This window comes from Canis lupus, chromosome 16 (assembly GCF_003254725.2).
Source record: "Canis lupus dingo isolate Sandy chromosome 16, ASM325472v2, whole genome shotgun sequence".
Taxonomy (NCBI): Eukaryota; Metazoa; Chordata; class Mammalia; order Carnivora; family Canidae; genus Canis; species Canis lupus.
Window position 1 is genome coordinate 55,656,940 of NC_064258.1, and position 23,409 is coordinate 55,680,348.

General features: G+C 47.4%; 1 protein-coding gene and 1 long non-coding RNA gene across 3 annotated transcripts; one reads left to right on the forward strand and one right to left on the reverse strand.

Annotated features, from left to right (window-relative positions):
- Positions 1 to 8,849: 8,849 nt before the first annotated feature.
- LOC112651148 (uncharacterized) lies at positions 8,850 to 11,464 on the reverse strand. Of its 2 annotated transcripts, none has more exons than XR_003130634.3 (2): positions 10,507 to 11,464; positions 8,850 to 9,935 (listed from the first exon to the last, which is right to left on the reverse strand). It is a non-coding gene; the product is annotated as an uncharacterized LOC112651148 (long non-coding RNA). The 2 variants fall into 2 exon arrangements; XR_003130635.3 differs by having other exon boundaries at positions 8,850 to 9,974.
- A 2,739-nt stretch (positions 11,465 to 14,203) lies between these two features.
- On the forward strand, positions 14,204 to 16,128 carry LOC118350937 (ubiquitin carboxyl-terminal hydrolase 17-like protein 6). The gene has a single exon (XM_049094892.1). It carries the CDS (start codon positions 14,204 to 14,206, stop codon positions 15,809 to 15,811), a length of 1,608 nt encoding a protein of 535 aa, XP_048950849.1. The 3' UTR covers positions 15,812 to 16,128.
- Positions 16,129 to 23,409: the final 7,281 nt, after the last annotated feature.

Below are 23,409 nucleotides of genomic sequence, written 5' to 3' on the forward strand. Positions count from 1 at the left end.
AAAGACAGTCTCTTCAATAAATGGTACTGGGAAAATTGGACATCCACATGCAGAAGAATGAAACTAGACCACTCTCTTGCACCATACACAAGGATAAACTCAAAATGGATGAAAGATCTAAATGTGAGACAAGATTCCATCAAAAATCCTAGAGGAGAACACAGGCAACACCCTTTTTGAACTTGGCCAAAGCAAATTCTTGCAAGATACATCCATGAAGGCAAGAGAAACAAAAGCAAAAATGAACTATTGGGACTTCATGGAGATAAGAAGCTTCTGCACAGCAAAGGAAACAGTCGACAAAACTAAAAGACAACCTACAGAATGGGAGAAGATATTTGCAAATGACGTATCAGATAAAGGGCTAGTTTCCAAGATCTATAAAGAACTTATTAAACTCAACAGCAAAGAAACAAACAATCCAATCATGAAATGGGCAAAAGACATGAAGAGAAATCTCACAGAGGAAGACATAGACATGGCCAACACGCACATGAGACAATGCTCCGCATCACTTGCCATCAGGGAAATACAAATCAAAACCACCATGAGATCCCACCTCACACCAGTGAGAATGGGGAAAATTAACAAGGCAGGAAACCACAAATCTTGATTCTATATACTGTAAATCCCTCCACTTCCCCTGGAACTTTCCAGTGCTGATTGGTCAATAACTGGCTTTTCCCCTTACCTTCTAGCAATTCTTCTGGGGGAGGGTCCTGCTGTGCTGATTCTCAGGTGTGTGTACCTGGGGAGCTGCCCCGCCTTCTGCCAGGTGTACGGCTCAGTGGGAGTTTATCCTGTGAGCCCCCTGCTCAGTCCCAGGTACAGGGTGACACCAGGAGGGACAACAACAGTGCAGGCAGCCAGCTGTGCAGCCCTGGAGTCAGCTCCCGCAGTAACTACAACAGCCCCCAGTGTGCAGGGCCTGGGTGCTCCAGGGCGGGGCTGCTGACCTGCACAGCTCTGGGCCTGGCAGCAGGAGTGACCTGGCTGTCCTGGGTCCTCCCGGCCTCTGCCTGTCCCGGGGGAGCAACGGATCCTCGGCTGTGTCCCTCAGCGCCCTGGGCCAGGGGGCTTGCAACACTGTGAATGGACCTAAAGTACCACGATGTGAAATTCAGAAGCATCAGAGTAAATTTTGTACCAGGTTAACTTATCCCTTATTACAAATAAAATATATAAGCCCTTACAAAAGGTTTACGAAAATCATAAAATAGAGTAACAATGCAATGACAGGGAGGGGAAGGCTCCATTGGGCTATAGCCACCACGAGCCCCGCGGCAGGAGCTGGGGCGGGCTCCCGAGGTGACCAGGGGGCTGCTCAGGGGTCGAAGCAGGTTGTTCCGGAGGCTGGTGGTGGCTCTGACACTCTGGGGACCCCAATTGCAGGCTCCTGGGCCTACTCCGCTGGGGTGGCCACGGGTGCAGGTGGCTCTTCCTCATCGGGGCAGGGAACCATAGGTTCGACCAGCATCTGCACTACCTTAAACTCAGGAGCCAGCATCTCGGCTTTGACCAAGTCCTCAGCTCCAGCAGCCAGGACCAGCTCCATCACCCTGAAGCTTCAGCAGGCCCCACAGTCGGAGCTGGGGCGGGCTCCCGAGGTGGTTCACAGGGTTGCTTCGGTCCTATGGCTGGTTGCTTCATCGAGTTAGGAGGCTGCTCGGGCACATCCATGACCTCGAGAGCAGGGGTGGCACCTGCTCCTCCTCCAGGCTCGCAGGGGTGCAGGGGGCTCCTGCAGGGCGGAGCAGTGAACTAGACCAGTGACGACTTTGCCTCCCCAGTGGGTGCCTCAGCGCAGGCCAAGCCCTCAGCCCCATCAGCCAGGATGGCCTCGATCCCTTCAGGCCCCGACGGGGCAGTAGGCCCCACGGTCAGAGCTGGGGCACACTCCAGAGCGGGTTCAGGGTGTTTTGCTCGGTCCAAAGCTGTAGCTCCAAGAAGACAAAGTATCACCATCAGGGCAGACTGTCCACGTTCCTCCCAAATCAAGGCCACTCTTCCCACTGCTCCACATGTGTGGGGGCAAGAGCCCTGGGAGGTGTCCCCAGCCCACAGCCCGTGGGGTGGGGTGTGAGCCCACCCCCTGCTCCCGGCCCAGCTGCATAGAGGCTGGATCCGCCGGGCACCCCCTGTCCCCGCTCGGCACCCCCTCTGGCTCCGCTGCTGGAGGCGTCTGAATTGCTGGCGGTAACGCCGGGCATGGAGTTCCACGTCCGAGCCTGGCATGCGCTGCCTCATGAATTCCAGAATCATCCTCAGGGAGGGAAATTCTGGGAGCTGACAAAATTCATCCCGAAAATAATCCAGCCATATTTCCAGCATGCAGGAGATGGCCCTGGGGAGGGACAGGAGGGCACAGGTGTCAGAAGACAGGGCACCATCACTCACAGGTGTCCTGAGGAAGCCCTGCAGGACCCAGGGACCCGGCATCCCTTGCAGGATGTTGGAGGCAAGTCCTGATCCTCGTCCCCTTGCCACCTGGCGGACCTGCCTGCCACAGGCCTGCTCCCCGAGGAGGGGCTGGCACGCAGCCTCTGTGCTGGGGAGCCCACGGCCAGTGGAGTGACCATCACCATCTCTCCTGGGGAAGCGGGGGTCCCTCCTCAGCCTGGTCCCTGCCCAACTGCCCCTTGAGTCCACCGGCAGGCGTACGGGGACGGGGGGCATCTGGCCTGTCATTGCCCTCACTGCACACACTGTCTTCTGGGTAGGTCCAAGCCAGGAGGGCTCGGGCTCTGTGTCCTGCCAGGGCTTGCCAGGAACTGCCCAGGACCGCCACCTTCCCTCCTGTGGCTCTGGGCTGCCTCACTCCCGAGGGGGCCCTGGGGGTGTCCTTCCACTGACTCTAATCTCCCATCTCCCACGGTGCGGGGGCCGCCTGTCCGGGAGCCCCCACCAGCCCTCCTGAGCACCTGCTGTGCCCCCGGGTCCAGGTGCTACCAGATTGGGGAGTGCAATGCTTCCCACCCCCTCTGCTCTGGCCCCAGGTGTGGGGCAGAGAGAGGGTTGGGGGGCATGGAGAAGGACTCCTTAGGGGTCCCAATGCCTCCCACCAAGCCCGCATCCCATCCACTGCTCTCCTGTGCTCTTTTCAAGAAGGGGCCTTAGACCTTTACCCTGTCACAGGAATTGCAGATGTGTGGGGTGAGGGTGCAGCCTCCCCACCCCACAGCCCCCTCACTGCCCTCCTGGAGAGGGAAGGCCCTCCTGCAGGAGCCGGAGTCACTCACATTTTCCAGCGCTGCAGGACCATGTCATTGTTACCCCACGCATCTACGATGCACCCATATCTAGAGGAGGGCGGGGGCATCCCATGAATTGTGCTGGGGACGTGACTTCTCATCATGGGGGCTGTCACCCTCTGACCCCGACTAGGCTGGAGCCCCGGGAGCCGTCACCTCTGTTCGTGGGGCCACGGGCAGCTCCCAGAGAATCGCCCGCACCTGCTGGGGACTCCTGAAGGCTTGAGCATGAAAGGGCTCCAGCCAGGCCCATGGCCCATATCCTAGTGGGCCTGAGGCACCCCGGGGTCCCCCGGTCTGGTTGCCCCAGGACACAGACCCCCGATGGACTCTCAAACCTCCCTTTCAATGGGGAAACAGGCCAGCTCAGGCCCCTGGTGATGGGTGGAGGAGGCACAAGTCTCCTCACAAGTGAGGAGGATGGCTGCTGAGCACAGGCACAGCCCCTCTAGCCGACCCGCCACAGGCCAGGCCCTGGGGCTGCCCTCCAGGACCTGCTAGGCCCTGGGTTACCCTGCTCCAGGTGGGGGAGCAGCCCGAGGCCGGGAAGCTCACACCATCCCCAGCCTCCACACCAGCAGGTGGCCCAGCCCTGGGCTGCGGAGGGGCAGGTGCTCACTCAGTGGACAGCAGGTCCAGCACCTCGTCCGTGGTGGCGAATCCACGATAGTCGTCTAAGAAGCTGCAAATGGAGATGACATCTCTGCGCTGCAAGGCGAGCAGCAGTTGTCGGACTTTGTGCTCCAGCAACTCCGTCCGGCTGGACTTCATCAGGGCGATCAGATGCCCATTCCCGGCCAAGGCCCCTGCACCCTGAGGTGGGAAGAGGGGACATGCATCCTGCAGGGAGCCGCCGCGAGGCCTGAGAATCTATTTGCAGAAGATAAAATTGACATTCTACATGGAAGAGTAGCCTTTGTCATAGTGCATGGATTTCCCTAAGGAAAGTACAAGGTGTGTTTTGGGGGTGGGTGCATGGCTCCAGGAGCATGAGAGGCAGCACACTGTAGACCCGGGAATTTCCACACAATGCAGCTGAGCAATGGCTGATTCCCCACATGAGTCCAGGAGGGGCCACCACCTGAGCCTCTGTCAACCAGACCAGCAGGGGTGACAAAGGCCAGCATAGGAGTTTCATACTGCTTTTGGGTGAAACCAGGAAGTGCTGAAGTTGCTGGAGTAGGTGGGCAGTCACCACCCGGTGCCTTCAAAAGGCAAGTTCCCCTTTTTTGGAACAAGGAGAGGACTTTAAACATATCCAGGGACTCAGGCTGGCTGAGATTGCCCAATAGTGGTTCCCTGACGCTGAGCTGAAGTACAAAATTCTAAGGATATTTGGGCAGGTGTCAGCTGAAACCTCTCCAGGAAGACAAGAGCTGCTCCTTGGTTCCCAAGTAGACTCGAAAACATTTGACGACTCTGGCCATCCAAGAACAAAATCCCTATGTCTTCCCGCTCATCACAGGAGTTATCTGGACCTACAGGAGCTCTCATAAAGTTTTATTAGAGATTCAGTTAGGTCATGGGAAGCCTGGTTGGATTTCAAGTTTTGACACTATCAGTTCTCAGGGTCTGAGCTGAAGCAGATAATTCTGAGGATGCTTCAGTTCAGGATAACTTTCTCCATCATCTTCACAGAGGCGAGTGATCCCTGGGCCCCCAAGTGTTCTTTAAAAACTTTGTGGAGGTTCTGGTGGACCAAGGATGCCCGGAAATGGCCGCAGCTTGCTATGTGGAGAGGGTTTCTAGGAGGCGTTCAGAGGGAAAACCAGGCATAGCTCAGTTAACTCCCTGAAATGAGGATGGAGTAGAGATGGAGCAGATAAAAGGAGAAGGGAGAGCTACTTGGGGAGGGAACCTGAGCTCCATGAATAGGGACCACCAACCCCAACTGTCAGAGTAGACAAGCACATCTCCCCACCCCTCACCCCTGCCCCCAGCCTTATCCCCTGGGTGTTCAGGCACAGCCGTGGTCAGTGCTTGCTTTGGAAGTGGTGCTGTTTAGAGAGCGCTACAGAGTTCCTGTCCTGCTCGACGTGACATTCTCCCCAGGGCTCATTCTTTTCTCTTTTTTAATATATCTGATTTTGTTTCCCCCTTTTCTGTGTTTCAATCCTAAGCTCTCTGCCTTTTGTTCGACCCTCTTAAAAAGTTCAGTCTGATCAGGTATGTCCATCAATCTCATCATCTTGTAGAACTCTGTCTCAGAGATTTCTGAGGTGTCACAACCAATATTGTTGCCAGCTGTGTATGTTGCTCCCTGTCGCATGGAGATGTCTCTTGGCTCTCATCCTGGGATTCCCACCAGAGTGTTCTCTTGAGTTTTCCACTAGTTTCCTATTGTCACTGTAATGAATTACCATACACTTAGTAACTAAAAACAACAGAAAATATTTCTTTCTTTTTTTTTTTTTTTTACAGGTTTGGAGGCCTAAAACCTACAATGAGTCATTTTAATAGTCGTATGGTGGTATCTCACTGGAGAAACCCCTATGGATTCTCTATGTTTCTTACATACTTCATTGTCTCATTTGATGAAAATACTTTGCTGCAGTTTTCACAATTGGCCTTGGTTCTTTAAAAGCAAATAACTTTGCTTAGTAAAATTATATATGGAGAAAATATAGAAGTGAAGTATACATAATTGTTTCATTGAAGATCTAGTAGGTTCCTTGAGACTAGAGAGTGTGCCCCATTTGTCCATAAGTCTGCAATGTGTGTTAATAAAAAACTCCAGGACCACCGTCATCATTACTCTTCCCCCATTTTGAGTTACTACCATTGGTAATTAAGCACTGTTGTCACCTCTGTGTCTACTTCATACATTTCAGCAAACCCTAGGTTTCTGTTCATCAAAACAAATGAATAAATATCCTACCTCAAGTGTAATAATATCGCCTATTCCTCCTTGAATATACTTGGCCAGGACTTTTAGATACTGGCTGTTCTCTTTTATACTTCCAGTTCTTTCCTTGGTCAAAAGCAGGGAGTCTGATGCAGGCTATGGTAAGGCATGGTTGGACAGGATGGTTAAGACCTCTAGTTCCTGTTTCTACCCTAAATGTAGAAGGGCACATTCGGTTTGGGAGTCAGCTGGAATCTCAGGAGGAATCCATTTGAGAAGACCAGAGTTGAAAGGTAACAGGGGGAGCCAAGGGTGGAATAAAGCCATAAAAAATGACTTAAGCCCCAAAGATCAGTTGTATGGAGCTAATTTTCTTAGACTCAGTTTTCCTATAAGTATGTCCTTATCATTTCCCATTGCCTGGGCCCCTGAGCTGTATCATGGCTCTGTCATGCTATTATCTGAAAGTCACTAACTCTTGGAGAATATAAGCAGAGGAGGTTTGGAGACAAAAAACACTGTTAGGAAAATGCCCCATTTTCTGTTACCCATCTCCTGTTCTGTTTCACTGATGAAGTACAGATGGTTCTAAACACCTGGAAAGCCCCTGACTGCAGTTCATCCAAGTCCATCTTACCAGACCTAGGATGTGATGCACACAATCAGGAGGGAGCATTCAGGTACCAGGGAACTATGGTCTCTCAAACACTGACTATCCCATAGGACGTAGTGGGATGTAGGTAGTGTAGGTCGTGGAGTCTTTGGCCTATGTGTAGGATTCTCTCAAGTGCTCAGTTTCTCAAACTGAATAAGTCTTTTATAAACTTGTTTTGTTACCTGAGGAGACTTGGTTCAAAAAAGAATAGATTTGCACGAAGATAGTAATGGTTCTCATGGGTGATGGTGTCCATACAGACAGGTGGAAAATGACTTCATTTCAGTCCGCACTCACCAGGACTAGTAGAATGTCCCTGCATCATGAGGACATTTTAATACCTCCCTACAGGTATCTGAGGACAGGGGTGTCCTATGATAGCAGAACGGCCTTCAAGGGAGGACAGAGAGTCCTTGTTATTTTGGATGCTCATGGAAGTGGGCAGTTTTGAATGGAAGTAATTGTCAAATGGGAACATAAGCTACGGACACTTTGGCAATAAAATGGAACAGCAATCTTTCAGGTCAGTTAAAGTGATTTTGACTAGATTGACAAGAAGTTGGTTTGAACGAGGACAGGGTATTTTGTCTGAGAACTTGTTTCAGACTCTGCTAACTAAAGTGAAACTCAGTCATTCTGTTCTGAGCTCCCACAGGCTTCCCATCAGGCTGTGGAAACTGCCATGTTCTATGTTACTTTGCTGGACATGTATTTTCCAATGAAAGTCTGAGGTTCTAGGGCACCTGGGTGGCTCAAACGGTTAAGCATCTGCGTTTGGCTCAGGTCATGATCCTGGAGTCCAGGGATCCAGCCCCGTTTTGCTCAGCAGGGAGTCTGCTTCTCCCTCTGCCCCTGCCTTCCCACTTGTGTATACCAGCTCTCTCTCAATTGAAAAACAAACAAACAAACAAACAAATAAGTAAATCTATCTATAAAGTCTGAACTTCTCTTTCCCGAGCAAGGAGGTGAGCCATTTGTTATGTTCCTCTCAATATCTCCTTTTCAAAAAGTGCAGGACAGTGAAATACCACTGGGCTGAAAGACAGAACTTCTAGATTTGAGTGCTGAAGCTCCACTCTGGCTTCTAACTGGAAGTGTGGGACACAGAACCAGGGCACTTTCAAATCTCAGATGCTCCTCTGGTCGGTGATCTATAGTTGCCAAACATCACTATGCAGGAGATTTGATCGGACATGTGGTTTTAAAAATTCAGATTCTTAACTTAAGAATTCCGAATATGAAAGTGTGAGAGTCAGGAACAGACCTCTGATTTTCAAAAATATTCTAGGTGACTAGAATCAACTTTCTAAAAAAGATTTTTTTTTATTTATTCATGATAGACACCGAGAGAGATGCAGAGACACAGGCAGAGGGGGAAGCAGGCTTCCTCTGGGGAGCCCGATGTGGAACTCGATCCCAGGACCCCGGGATCATGATCTGAGTCAAAGGCAGATGCTCAACCATTGAGCCACCCAAGCATCCCTAGGTGACTAGAATCCATTTGGCTCTAGAAACACTGATTTATATTACCTCCAAGGCCACTTCTAGCTCTAACATTTTAATATTCTAAGAATTCTTGTAAATCTGAGTGTGACACTTATCCTTAGTTTTTATGATTGAACAAGAAACCCGGTCTGTGGGTGTGTATGCGTGTGTGCATATATGCATAATATGTAGCATGAAATGTAGAACCATATCCAATCCCTAATTCTTGGTAAATGAGAACAATGTTAGTGAGGAGAGAGAAGGGAGGAAAAGGTATGGCACAATTTGCACATACTGGGGAATAATCTATGTACATTTATGCTGTGAGGGAATTGTGTGATTTGTAAGGGACAAGAAGCCTGAGGAAGTCATTTTTAACTTGAGTGCCTGAGTAAGTGGTAACAATATTTACTAAGATCTAGAACAGTAAATGAAGATCAGTTTTGGAAAGGAAGGGATAAAGTGCAATAAAAACTAGTTATTTGTGGGTGCCCATCAGAGATCCAGTTAGGGAAGACCAATGCCCTGTAAAACTTTAGCATGAAGTTGAAGTCGGAAATACAGTGTAGGATTTTTATCAGACAAAGCTCATTTAGGTCAACAAAAATCATGCTGGGTATTCAGAACACGAAATTTAATGCAAAGGATTGCTTACACAGGTAGCAGATGGTCAAATGTCCACAGAGATTAATAACTACGGGCCCAGAGGAGGACATGGGAAAGGCGCTATCAGCGGCAGGGGTCCGAAATCCTGGTGTTAGCTACCTACAGCTGGAGGCTGGATGTGTGAGTATGGGACACAGCACAGCTGGTGCTCAGACCTCTAAGTCAAGAACAGCTCATGAATGATGCTTAAGACTTTAAGGAAGGAGTGCTCCATGGCTGGGGCCCAGACAAGTGGGGTGGAGACATCCTGCAGCCAATGTTCAGACTTTTGAGGAGAAGATACGGCCAAACAGGGGCCATGGAGAACCAGGGTACACAGCAAAACAGGTTGTGGCCCAGCCATGCCTTTATGGGTGCTGGGTGCTGTTAGTTCCTTCAAGGGTTATTGCAAGGCTGCTGAGAAAGCCAAAAGGAGTTGGAGCCTGGAGCCAACCATCTGTTGCTGTTGGGGTGCTGCTGGCCAGAGCTGGAAATGAAAGGGACTGTCTTCACCCTTCATCTTATTTTCCTGTCTACTGCCAATGTCTTGCATTAAAGGGGCTAATGGGAAGCAACTGGCCTCAAGGTCTGGAAGATGCAGTGTGCAGGGCATCCATGCACTGCCGTGGAGTGGAGTAGAGAATGGAGGCTTGGAGCCTGGAAAGGCTGGTGAGGAGATAATGCCACATCAACAGGAGAGGCTGAAACCACAGGAGCTCCTGGAATTGCTTAGAGACATGTGTAATATGAAGATGGATGAATCCAGGGTGTGTGCAATCGCAGGAAAGGGAGAACATAGGACAACAGGAAGAAGAGAAAGAAAGTAGCTGGAAGACTTCTATCTTCAAGGGCAGAGGAGACAGGAATGAAGGAGGAGACAGACCACATTGTGAAATGCTTGCGATGTATCGAGGTAACAAGAGATACCAACCATAGATTGCCGAGGGTGCCCCTGGAGTCTTTACAAAGAGCATGGTGACCAACACATGTCTAAGAGGTCATGGTCTCCTCATTAAGAGAAATCCCAGCAGGCTGAAGGTGGTAGAGGATGTTTCTGTAAGTCGAGAAGCAGAGGAAGACACTATACACACCACTGTTAATTTTGCAAGGAAACAGGAGAAAAAAAAAAAACAGAAAGAACAGGGTATGAGGCCTAAATACATTTAGATTCTCAAAGGCAGTTAGTTTTATCTGAGGCCTGGGTAAGCAACTTCTGGGAAGACCCCAGGACCTGTGATACTTGCAAAAAGAGAGCTTCTTCCACCCACTCGTCTCTTGTGTAGTTTTCAGAATAAAAAAATCAGCCCATTAGCCATGAAGATATGTAGCAGCACCAGAACATTTTTTAGAAAAAATGTTTTGATTTCTTATTTTACAGCCTTTATAAATTGGCTCATCCTTGGAAGTAAGTTGTGTTTTATTCTGCTCTCCTTTATTTACATCTCTACAGAAAGCAGGCTTAGTCAAATAGGTAAGGACATTCTCCAGACTGAGCCAAGGGGCTATCTTTCTTCTGTTCTGGAGCAGTGTGCTGTCAGTCTAGGATGACAGTGGCCTATGACATATATATTGCTAGCCCTGAAAGCTGGGAGTCTGAATTTTGGCAAATAAGGGCCAAAGCAAACCTGTGTGCTATTACCATCAGCCCAGACAAGCAAGGATCACAAGGTCACAGGAGGGATCTTGGAAAGTGTCCAACTCTTCTGCAGCTGTTTCCACTTCTTCTTCCACCCAGCTGCTCACCAGAGCTGCTAAAAATAATCCCTGTTCAGGCTTCTGCTCTCAGCCAGGGCCCCATTTTGTGGACATGCTAAGAACATAAGACCAAAAGCCAAAGTGTTGCTGTGACTAAGCCGGCAACAGTGGCATCTTCTGGGGTCTCTATCTCCTCCGCTGTAATGAAGGTGTTGAATTAGACTATCTCTAGGAACCCTGCTCTTGAAGAGGCCATGACTGCTACATTCTCACTACAAGAGGCCAGCATGAAGACACTACCCAATCTTTGGCCAGCTTAAACTTTGACACAGGCCCTTTTCATTATGGCACTTGATGTTCCAGATTGAAGAGGGAGGGGAAGCCATGCTAACAGCTATCTGTGAAGGAGCCGGAGAAGCATGAGCCAGCAGGACTGCTAAGGTGGCCACAATTTGTGTCCATCACGTGGGCATGTACTATGTGGTTGAGTCGTCTCATATTACAGAGACCAGAGTCTGAACGACAAAGACCCAGGGTCACAGCTCTGTCTGAAGCCAGGGTTTTAGAACATTTCAACCATGGTCCCACCTTTCCATTCTACCTGTTTAATCTGTTAATCTGCTCACTCACTTTATCAATCCATAAAATAATTAAGGGGGCCTCTGCCAGCAAGTGAGGATTCCGAAGGTCAACATAACACAGTGCCTTCCCCCAGGCCCCTCACGGCCTACAGATCATATTTCTCTGCAGTGTCAGAAGCTGGATTGACAGCTTCATTCAAAGAATGCCCATGTTGGAGGTCAAGAGAATAAATCCAGAGATGTTTGCCGCATGGAGCTCACAGCCAGAGGATCTTTGCTTCTCACTTCCTGTAGCTCCGGCTTGGCTTTTAATTATTCTTCCTTTTTTTGCAGCAAAGTGGCATCAGTTCAGCTCTACAGCCCCCAATCTTATCTTCAAAGGAAAGGCACTCAACCTCACAGCGACCATCCATCTCTGACACTGCATCCTTCTGTGCATAGCTCCATGGGCTGTGTGGAGAAAGTAAGGCCTCAGTTATCCAGTACTTGGTGACCAGAAAGCAACATAACATCACCCAGGCCAAAATCACAATTCCCTATTACCGAGTCTCCTGCAGACACCAAGTACACGCCTGGTGATCAGAAAAAGCACATGTCACGTGAGCAGCTGTATGGGAGCTCAGATTCCCTGCACAACTTACACAGTGTCCCTACTGGGTATTCAATTCCTTCTGCCATAGTCATTTCTAGGATATCTAGAAGCAGAGTATGTCTTCCTGGGATGGAGGCAGTCTACTTTCTAATTTCAACGACATTCCTTCCCAATGTGTGATTGTTTTCATGTCTCCAAATTAATAGTCTCAGATATATGACAAAAGGTAAAGATGGTGCTGTTTATACTGTAGACAGGTCAACGATAGGCCACATGCAACGATAGACCACAGCCATGTGGCTGTGGAGTTTCAAGATTTTAGGTGCAAAGATAAAAGAAACCTGAGGCTGATCCATTCTGTAAGAAATATCAATGAATAATGGGTTTAATTCTGGAATTCAGGGTGATGTGGACAACGAGTTTTTCTTTAGAACAAAGATTAAGCTGAAGAGAGTAAAGGTATTTTGAGATAAATGATTGAAAAAAGTTTTTGGTGACAGATGTTCTCAAGAGAAATAATACAAAGAACTGGCAGTCACTCCCAAAGGGAACTTGTTCTTGGAAAATACAGCTTTGAGGAGGAGAAAGAACACATATTGCTGTCGTATACCTGAGATAATGCCATGCTGAAGAAACACTGAACCTGTTCGTACCCCAGTTAGGACTCAGACCAACAGAAAGGAATTGCACAGCCTTAGATTTCTGCTCAAAGTAAGAGGAAATTTTTAATAGAGTCCAAAGTTGAACTGGGGATATTGTAATAGACTACTGAAGTTCATCAGGCATCTAGCCAATCAACTGACATGGAATACTCATAAGGTGTTTAAATACTTAATTGAGGCAGATAATAAGAATGAGAATGATGATTAAAAAAAGAATGATAAGCAGACAATAATAATATTGTACTTTCTCAGGCACAGAGGATGTGTCTGGCTTTGTTTAAGCAGATTATAGAAAGAGAGGGATTATTAAACCTTCCCAAACAGTTATTTCTCATGTCAAACAATGAGTAATGGGATCTCTGGACAACACGAGGAGACTCAGCAAAAGACATCATTCCTAGGCCCCATGTCTCTGTATGGTTGCTCAATTTAGAGCTAATGGCAATAAAAATGGGGTCATAGTTTGACGATATTCATGATGTAATATTCATTTTGTCAATTAAAACTTTCAGTTAAACACGGAGATATCATAAAGAGCATCCTACACAAAAGTTTTTTTAGACTCCATGGTTTCAGAATAAATATCCTAAAACATGGTGGCATAGGAGATGACACTTTTATTCTCTCAGTGTCCAGGGATGACAAGTGAACATCAAGAATTCAGCAGGGCCCCAGGGCTTGTGCAGCCCAGTCACTGACCAAGGCCTTGCAAAATTTCTCTTGGCCTCTGTTTAGTAAAGAAGACAAATGGACTTAGGTTTTCACCTTTCCTAAGGCTTATTCAAATTCATAAACTGGAAATGGTCATGGTCACAGTAGGAATTAATTGTCTTGTCGAATCAAAAATCTTTCAGCAGAGACTACCAATTCTGTAAACAGAATAAGCCATAGTGACACTTCCAAACCATGAGCTAACCCCGTGCCTACCTCCCTGCATCTACAACTGCCAAAACCATAATGTGTAAAAAAAGGTGCAAGCCTACGACATACTCCAATTAAGTCAAAAGTATATAAAGAATATTGGTGTAGAATTACCTGAGGAAAACTTAAAATTCGGCATAATAACACTGGATTTAAGATATAGACCTGTCAGAAAGGAGCTTTAAAGGAATGTTTCCCAAAAGCATAAAACCATCCAGAGGATTTCACTTGTTGTAGACCCGAGACACACCTAGACAGACAATGATATTCATTAAGACCTTCATCATCTTTGTATATTGGATTCATAGTAGACAGAGATGAAGGTGTAGAAGCAAAGCATGGACACCATATTCCCAAATAATTGGTTACAGCTACAAACATTCTGGCTGGTGAGGATAAGGTGTTCCTATGTGATACCTGAGCTCTTTTGGGAGAATGATCTTCCCTGTCCTAGATCACTAATGTCTAACTCTCCTTGGCTCGCTTGAGGTTACTCAAAATGAAAAAGGACACCCATTAAGATTTCCACTGAACATAGAAACACTGAAGAAAGTCTGTTCAGAAATAGGTAGGGGCAGTTAGGGAGCTTGAGAAAGATCTGAAGGTGCTGTCTGTTGTGGGAGGCAAGATTAGGAGCTGGGCTGACCTGAATGGTCTCTGTCAGGGAGAGACCACACCCAAATCCTGTAATCCAATCTAGCAATTAGAGTGGATGAGAGGACTTTGTGCCTTATCCCAGGGCCCAAAAGCCATAAAAGGTGGAGGTGAGGTTCACTATCTGACATTTGGAAACTGGCACAGTGAGAGGAGCATCGCTTTGCGACACGAAGCTCCTGGTTGAATGTATCTTGTGGACACTGTTTTTGCAGACATGGAGGCTGCCCACCTCCACCCCTCAGAGGAGCCTCAGTTCAGCGCCTCTCCCAAACCCCAGTCATGCTGGTCAAGGAGAGGCGGTGCTGAAGTCCACGGAGGACCCTCTGTGCCCGAGACGACATCCCATGCATCAAAGACGCTCTCCTCCCCGACTGACCCCTTGGCTCCCGCATCAGCAGGGCTGCCTCCCACCAAGACGCCTCTGAGTTGGAAGAGCCTTTCCCAGGTGGGAGCCGGGCTTCAGAACATGGGCAACACTTGCTATGTGAATGCGACCCTACAGTGTCTGACCTACACAGAGCCCCTCGCCAGCTACATGCTGTCCCAGCAGCACGGGACCACCTGTAGGAGGCAGACATCCTGCATGCTGTGTACCCTGCAGGCTCACCTGACGCGGGTTCTCTGCCATCCTGGACGTGTGCTCCGGCCCCTGCCACTCCTGCTCGCCGCCTTCCACAGACACAAGCAGGAAGATGCCCATGAGTATCTCATGTTCATTCTGGATGCAATGCAGCAAGCATGCTTGCCTGAGGACAAGCTCTCAGACCCTGAGCGTCCTCAGGACAGCACCCTCATCCAGCAACTCTTTGAGGGGTACTGGAGGTCTCAAATCCAGTGTCTCCACTGCCAAGGCATTTCGAGCACTCTGGAACCTTACCTGGACATCAGCCTGGACATCGGGGATGCTCACAGCGTCAGCCAAGCTTTGGAGCAGTTGGTGAAGCCCGAACTGCTGGAAGGTGAAAATGCCTACCATTGTCGTAAGTGTCTGGAGAAGGTGCCTGCGTCCAAGGTGTTGACTTTGCACACTTCCCCGAAGGTCCTCATCCTGGTCTTGAGACGATTCTCAGACTTGACAGGCAACAAAATGACTAAGGAGGTGCAATATCCTGAGCGCCTTGACATGCAACACTGCCTGTCTGAGCAGAGGGCAGGACCCTTGGTTTATGTGCTCTATGCCGTGCTGGTGCACGCTGGGAGGAGTTGCCACAGCGGACATTACTTCTGTTTCGTAAAGGCAGGAAATGGCCAGTGGTATAAAATGGATGATGCTAAGGTCAGTGCCTGTGATGTGACTTGCGCGCTGCGCCAACCTGCCTATGTCCTCTTTTATATGCAGAAGACTGATCTGGAGAGAGACCTTGGGAGGGAGTCAGTCAAGGAGGGAGGACTCGCATCTCCCGAGGCAGACCCCACAGTGGTGGGTGAGGCCTCAGGAGAGCCGGCAACGGATCCCTCCGTGAACCTTCCTGAGTTGGAGGAGTGTGGGGAAGAGACCTCAAGGCAACAAATGACATTAGACCAGTGGAGATGCCTCCAAGAATGCAACCGCCCTAAGCCTGAACTCAATGTCAGGAGAAGAGAAATTGCTCTTCCTGCGAACGCAGTCATCCTTCACCACTCCAAATACAGACCTGAGATGCAGAAGAATCATCCTCAGCAGACCGTCGACCTGCTCACCACTGCAGCTGGGATGCTCCCACCTCAGGTGGCCGGGGACGTGGCCAAAGTCCCGCGTGTGCCAGGGAGAGCCAGACCTACCAAGAGGATGAGCAAGAAGGGACAGAGGTCTGGGGAAGCAGTCCAGGGATGTGTCTCCTAACTTTGGTGCACATGGGCGCACACACCCACACACACAGCATCACTCACTCACTCCAAACCCGAACACAGTCCCATACTGGAAATATTTTGTGTTGTGTGAAGTGTGTGTTCTATATGTATGGAAGAACCATCTATCTGGTGTGTTCATGGGATATGGCCTTCAACTGAAACTTGAGGACACTGATATTTAAACCTGGTTCATTGTCATGATCTTTTATTGGGATAGTGTGGATTTCATATGGGGTGTATCGAGGAACCTGCCTCTCCTTCAGCCTTGGGGAGAGTGGGGGCCACTTGCAGGTGAGAGGCAGTGAGCAATCAGGGTTGAGAGTGGATATGATGCTGAAGACCTGGGGTTGAAGTCAGTATGTTTGACCCTTTCATCATGCTCCCCACTTCCCAATGCTTTTCTTCTATTTATATTGAAAGAGTATTTCTCTGAACATAAGTATGTATTGGGTCTTGCTAGCGATGTGTCTTGGTCATTGCTTGGAAATTGTAAGATGGAAATTAAGTGCTTATTTTTGGGGCGATAACTGCATCCAGACATGATTGAACTACAGTGATTTTATTATGTTCCCTTCACTCTCTCCCACATTAAGACTGAAGAGAAGCAAACTAAAAAGGACTCTTATTCCAAAGGGAAATGCCCAGCCTCCCACTGAACATAACTTTTTATGACTATTTTGCTACCGTCTACTCTGTGGCATCTCTTGACCCAGAAGAAGTGGACTCTGGATTTCAGACCAGTTCAAATTCAAATTTGGACCTGGGTTGATACCTCTGGAAAACAGTGCCAAGTTCATGAGTCTACCAAAGCGTTTTGAGGTCAGGTTATAGGTGTTCTATGTTATCATTGCATTTCTTACAAAAGAGTTTGACTAGTTCATTGTAGAATGGAAATTATTGCATGACAAGCAAACGCCTCTGAGTGTGACCGTAGATGTGCAGTTGTAACATCACATCATAATGTTATTTTCACTCTGTATTCAAACTTGGACATGCCACCCTTACTGGATAGTAAGGGACAATAGGATCTGTGCAGAAGAAATCAGGCTTTTTTGGAGATTTTCATGTACCTAAGACAAATTGGAGATCTAAGGTGTCAGGGTTACTTTCATGTCTGGGAATTGTGTTTCTTATGGCCAATACAGTTTATTGTGTCATAAAGAGTGAGGGAACCTGTGTGCATGTCTTGCCAAGAGTTCCGTAAGAGGATCTGCAGGTATCCCCGTCCTCTGAAGACTGTCCATAGGGAATGAGACAGCTCATGGACTCGGGGACTTGTCCTCCACAGCAGAGGACCCTGAGGAGGTGTCTGTGGGAATGAGGATATGTCCCCACCTGGACTGATGTGGTGAACCAGCAATTCCTCCGCTGAACTGGATGGAAACGGTCAAGTCCACCACGTGCTGGGTGTCCTGCTTTTGTGCGCCTACACATACACTCCCCCCACTACACAGATGCTGCAGTTTTTCTTTAGGTAAATCTATAGGAATGTCAAAGCATGCTTCCCAGTCTGGAATGTCAGTTTGTCTTAGTGAAATCCATTTTCTAACAAATGTAGGGAAATCATCCTGGCAATTTGTAACCTGGTTGTAAACAGAAATTAACAAGGTAATCTGAAATTGTTTTATAAATGTCTGAATTTCTGATTTAGAAAAAGATCCCATTCAGAGTTTTGCAAATTACACCTTGTTTTCTCCTAGAACATTTTCTGTACTTGTTGATATTATTTCTCTGAAATTGTTATGTAAAATATTGCATCTGCTTTGTTTGTTTTTGCTCTAAAATGTTATTACAAAGTTGTGTGTTTTTTTATTCTTAATAAAAGATTCCCACATATAATTTGGTGTGCAGGCTTTTTCTCCCCAGTATTTCAGAACCTTGAAACAGTTATTTTATTTCCAGGCTGGCTCCTCACAGAGGCCTCTTTGCTTGCTTCCCCTGAGTGGAATTCCACAGCCACCTCTAGGTCACCTGCAGCTCAAATTCATATCCTCCCCCCATGGGAATTTCTCACTCCTACTCACTGGCTCAATATAGGGAAAGCGCCAGCAGCCATTTAAGAGGAAATGCAATGGGACATAGGGACATTATTCTTCAGGGTTTCTTCAATTATGAGATCTCTGACCAGGAAGATGCTTGTATGAGAAATTAAGGGGGAGGGAGTAGATTGAACGACAAGCACACCATCTCTGTCCAAGGCTAGCAGAGACCCCTAGGAAGGATGATGGGAGATGGTTGGATAACACACTGTGGGGACTGTGGAGGCTGGAGTGTCAGCAGATTGATTCTCTGGTTAGGTGTCTGGACGTCAATGCTCATCCTGTCCAGGTATCCATTAGTCACTCGAGGGGTGTCTCTCTATATCAAGGTCTATTAGTCATGAGGACAGACCAAGAATCTGCAGAGCCTCCCACAGACCAGATTCACGAGTTCTTTTTCTTTTAAAGATCGATTTATTCATTTATTTATTTATGATAGACAGAGAGAGAGAGAGGGGCAGAGACACAGGAGGAGGAAGAAGCAGGCTCCTGAGCCTGACGTGGGACTCGATCCCGGGTTTCCAAGATCACGCCCTGGGCCAAAGGCAGGTGCCAAACCACTGAGCCACTCAGGGATCCACAGATTCGTGAGTTATTTCCTGAGAAACTGGAATTGCCAATCCTGAATGGAGTTCTAGGGGGACCTCATAACTGTTTCCAGGTTACTATGTGTTGAGACCTGGCTCCATCAACCTGTGGCAAAATGTCAGGCTGGAATTGTTTTCACAATAGAAATCTGGGCTGCAATTGGATTTTGGGGACAGCCCCAAGGGTAGATTCCATGGCAGTATATGGAGGTTTAATCTGGGAGGCCACATCCAATCAATGATCTGTGAGCTTGACAAGGAGGGTAGGTTCCTGGCCATGGTGGGTGAATGTAAGCAGAAGGATTACCTGACTCCCCTTCATGAGCTTTTGTGTTGTCCAGCAGGAGAAAACAAAGTCAGGACTTTTCACAGGGGATATATTAGGGCATGTGTCTCGTGGCAGGTTTGAGCTCAGGCAGGAGACAGGAAACAGCTTCTAGGGAGCTTGCCTCCTCCCGTGAGGTGTGCATCATCCCATTACCAGTTGCTCCAATAGAAGACACCACAGATGGACCACATCTTAGCTCTGCCTCTCCACTTCATAGAAATCAAGGACAGTAAAGGCATGGAGATGAGAACAATCCATAACACGGTGATATTATTAAAAGTGCTCATTTTAATGGGAAAAGAACCCCACCCCTGTGGTGATTAGGGGACATAAAATACATTAGCCTCCTGTTACCAGAGGGCAAGATGAGAAGGTTTCAGTACAGTGTTTTAGTTTCTTTTGAAGAAGCCATTGCATTCACTCTTCTGGCAGTGGACAGAGCTAATCCTGTCTTCAGAGTGTAGGATAGAGGGGACATTCCTCAGCATCTTAAAAGCCATCTACGGAAAGCCCACAGCAAACATCATTCTCAATGGGGAAACACTGGGAGCATTTCCCCTAAGATCAGGAACAAGGCAGGGATGGCCACTCTCACCACTGCTATTCAACATAAGATACCTAGGAATCAACCTCCCCAAAGAGGTAAAGGATCTATACCCTAAAAACTACAGAACACTTTTAAGGAAATGGAGGGAGACACAAAGAGATGGAAAATATTCCAAGCTCAAGGATTGGAAGAAGTAATATAATGAAAATGTCAAGGGTACCCAGGGCGATTCACACATTTAATGCAGTCCCTATCAAAACACTGAGGACTTTCTTTAGAGATTTGGAACAAATGATCTTAAGATTTGTGTGGAAATAGAAAAGACCCTGAATAGCCAGGGGAATATTAAAAAGAAAACCATAGCTGTCTTTAAAATTTTTAGTGATACTGTGTGTGATACACGATTTGGAATATATGTGGAATCAATACATTTTGTTGCATTAGGGATTTTTCCATTTGGAGACATCTCAGTAAATCAGTTCCACGTGGTGGCTCTAGCATGTGGGGGCTCACATGTCAGCGATCACACAGAAGCAAAGAATTGAAGGACACATGGAACCTGAAGACTCCATAAGCAAGGGAGGGAACTCGGGGAGAGAATGGAATTTTAAGAAATCCCTCACGGAGGAAGAGCATGGAGTGAAGACACTCTGGGTGCACAGACGGGAGACGGTGGTGGATAAGGAAGAGCCCCGCCGTCAGGAGGGAATCCGATGCTGCCAATTCCTTCCAATGTGGCTGCTTTTGCCCTTGGAGTGTTCTAGATAATGTCTGCTTGAGGGCAACCTCCCAACTCAGTGACATTTTCAAGACTTTTCCAACAATGTGGTTTGGTTCTGGGGTTTTCTGTGCACAGTCTGGATCCCTGCTCAGTGAGAGGCTCCATCTCACTCTCCAACTGGCACAGATCTATCCCCTTAGCTCTCTACTCAATCTGTCTGATGAATAAATAATATTTAAAGAAACCCTGATATTTTCTCCACAAAATTCAAACTGTCTCATTATTTTCTAATAACTGTGATTCGTGAATGTTATAATTCATTCTGAAAGGAAATAATGGAAACATTAAATGCATGTATATGTGACCAAAGTTTGAAAGAACACGAGAATGCTGCCCAAATCATAAGAATCAGCATTATCACACATTAATTACCTTTCAACAATGCATTAGTCAATCGTGCCCCAAAGGAATATAATTGTTACATAGCACCCATTAGTTAACCTCAAAACCCACATTCATTCAGTGGAGAATATCTTTCTGAGGTGTCACGCAAGGACCAAAATTGGAGTGGAAGTGATCTGAAATCCTGTGCCCACCTCTTCTTTGTCAGGAGATTGTCACACAGATGGATGACAGTAAAGTGTCTGGACAAGTTAGAGTTGCTGGGATATGGAGCAATTCCCTGCGGGAGATGGGTCCTTGCCAGGCACCTGCTCTTCAGTCAAAGGTGGGGGTGGATTGTGAAGGGGCTGTGATTCAATCAACATGATCTAATCAGGCAGGATGCATTTAACTCCTGAAATATAAGCATTTCATTGCCTCTTTGCATTTCCAAATATTATCAAGCGTCCGGGTTTATGGGTTGACTTCTCAATATATATTTTGTGCCCATAGTTTCCTGAAAAGAAGTCTGTCGCCATGCAAGGCTGCAGGTCATCGACGTACACGGTAGTTTGTCATTTCTTTGTGTAGGTGCCCTGGGTTTTCAAATCGGTGCTGGTTGTATATGACCAAACACATTGCTGCCAACACTCCACCCATGGTGGTTTGGACAATTGGTCTTTCAATATAAAGAGAAGATAAGCAATGGGATGAGGGATGCATGAGGACACGGTCAGACATGCTCACACTGACCGAGGTCCTCAGCATCATTTCCACACTCAAAGCTGGCTGCTCACTGCTTCTAATCCTTTCACCTTCAAGTGGCCCCATTTTTCCCCAAGGCTGAAGGAAGGGAGGATTCACCCAATGTGCATCCAACTGTGCTAAATACATCTATTACTAATATCCATAACCTATACCAGCTTGTTCAGATAACTCTGTCATCTTCCATATCTGGATGAGAGTGGATTTTCCTTTGGGAAGATAGGTTTGGGTTTGGTTTGGTTGTGTTTGGTTGTTTTAGGTTTGGTTTGGTTTGGTTTTTTGATGGCAGGGAAGCAAAAGACAAGTGAGGTGACTAGAGGGGGAGAACAGGCCTGCTCAGGACTTCTTCCGCTAGCCTTTCTCCCTGGTCTCCCTGTGCACATGGATGGAATCCCCTCCACAGCGCATGAAGTCCTAATTGTGCTGGAGAGCCCAGAATAAGGCCCTTTGCTCAAGCCTGCCTGCCTCCTCACCCCTGTGCCCTATATTCTTGCAAGTCCAAGAATCCTTAGACTACTTTGCTAGTTCCAATCCCAACATGCCCCTGTGAGGATAGACCTTCATACCTTTGGACCTCTGGGATTTTCATAGGCTCCAGAAAGTAGGGAATATTTCTATTCATGTATGCATCTCTTGAGGGCCCAGGAAGCTGCATTTTCCTCAGAAGCCATGAGATAGCAATAGGGCGGCATCCATGGGATGAGACAGGGGCCTGAGGCTCAAGGGGCCACACTCTGATCCAGGTCACATAATGATTGCATGAATGGGAGTTACTTAGGGGTTGGGGGTGGGAGAAGGATCACACACTGTGGCTTTTCTACTGCATTCTGACTTTTTAAACCCTAGTGTGCTCATAAAGGAGCTCCTCTACCCTCCACCTACAGGCATCTGCACAGAGAAAGGGAACACCCTTAAGCAGATGCTCTGGAGTGAGAAAAGAGCAGTCAGTTGTTTTTCCAAAAAAACCAAAAAAACAAAAAAAGAAAGAAAAAGAAATTCTCTGAATACAAATATGGAAGTGCTTGGTTTGGTTTGTTCTCATTTGGCATGGTGTTGTATTGTTTTGTGTCCATGGGCCCATATCAGAGATATCCCTGAGAAAGAGAGACTGAGAGAGAATAAGAGAGAGAGAGAGAGAGAGAGAGAGAGACTCCGTGGCCTTGGTCTTGTGGTATTTAGACGACTTGTCAACCATTGCCTCCTTAGGAAATCCTCAGGAGGTTAAAAAATCTCCTTGCCCAGGTCTCAGAAAGGAGGCATCATGATCCAACATTAAAGTGGGATCCAGAATATGTATAGAGGGAAACCACCCACTCATCCCATTACAGACCAATGTGCGACCCAGGGCCCATACAGTACACAGGGCTCCCTCACAGGGTGCACACGGTCAATGTTCCCTATGCAGTACTTCACGAAGGAGACTGGGTGTGCAGGAGACCCTCAAAGTCTACAGATCCCCCAAAACTATCAAGCTGTTGTCCCGTTTCAGTTAATCAAGGATGGAGGAATTAAATTAACTATAGAGAGTTTCAGAATTGCTGAGATTTAAAAAAAAAAAAAAGAACACAAAATCTTAAGAAACACATGGACGCATTTCATCGGTGCTAATATTTTATTAAGGGAAATAAAACACTACACACAAATCTAAATTAACGCTGAGAATAACTGAAATGCATAGATGAAATATTGCCCACCACAATTCCCACAAAGCTACCACCACAGTCTAGAAAAACTCATCTCAGGAGAAAAAAGTATGTCCATTTGCTGGGCCCACAGTGGGTTCTCGATGCCAAAACCCCAAAGGCACACATGTGTACACCACAGACACATTAACATCTGAGATTCTATTTCCAATGGAGTAACAAGTGCTGATTCAAATTTCCCTCCATTTATTGGAAAAACCTATTTACAGAAGAGAAAATTGACATTCCAGAGGGAAGACTACCCTTTGCCACAGCACACAGATTTCCCTAAAGAAAAGTGTAAGGTGTGTTTTGGGGGGTGGGTGTCTGTGCAGGGCCCCAGGGGCATGAGGGGCAGCACGCTGTGGACCCAGGAATTTCCATGCAAAGCAGCTGAGCAAGTGCTGATTCCCCACATGAGTCCAGGAGGGGCCACGTCCTGAGGTCCGCAGTCACCCCATGAGGGTGCAGTGGGGTGGAGGACAATGTCCGAGGCCAGGAGCTGGCTCATTCGCTCTCAGTGTCTACTGAGGATGAGGA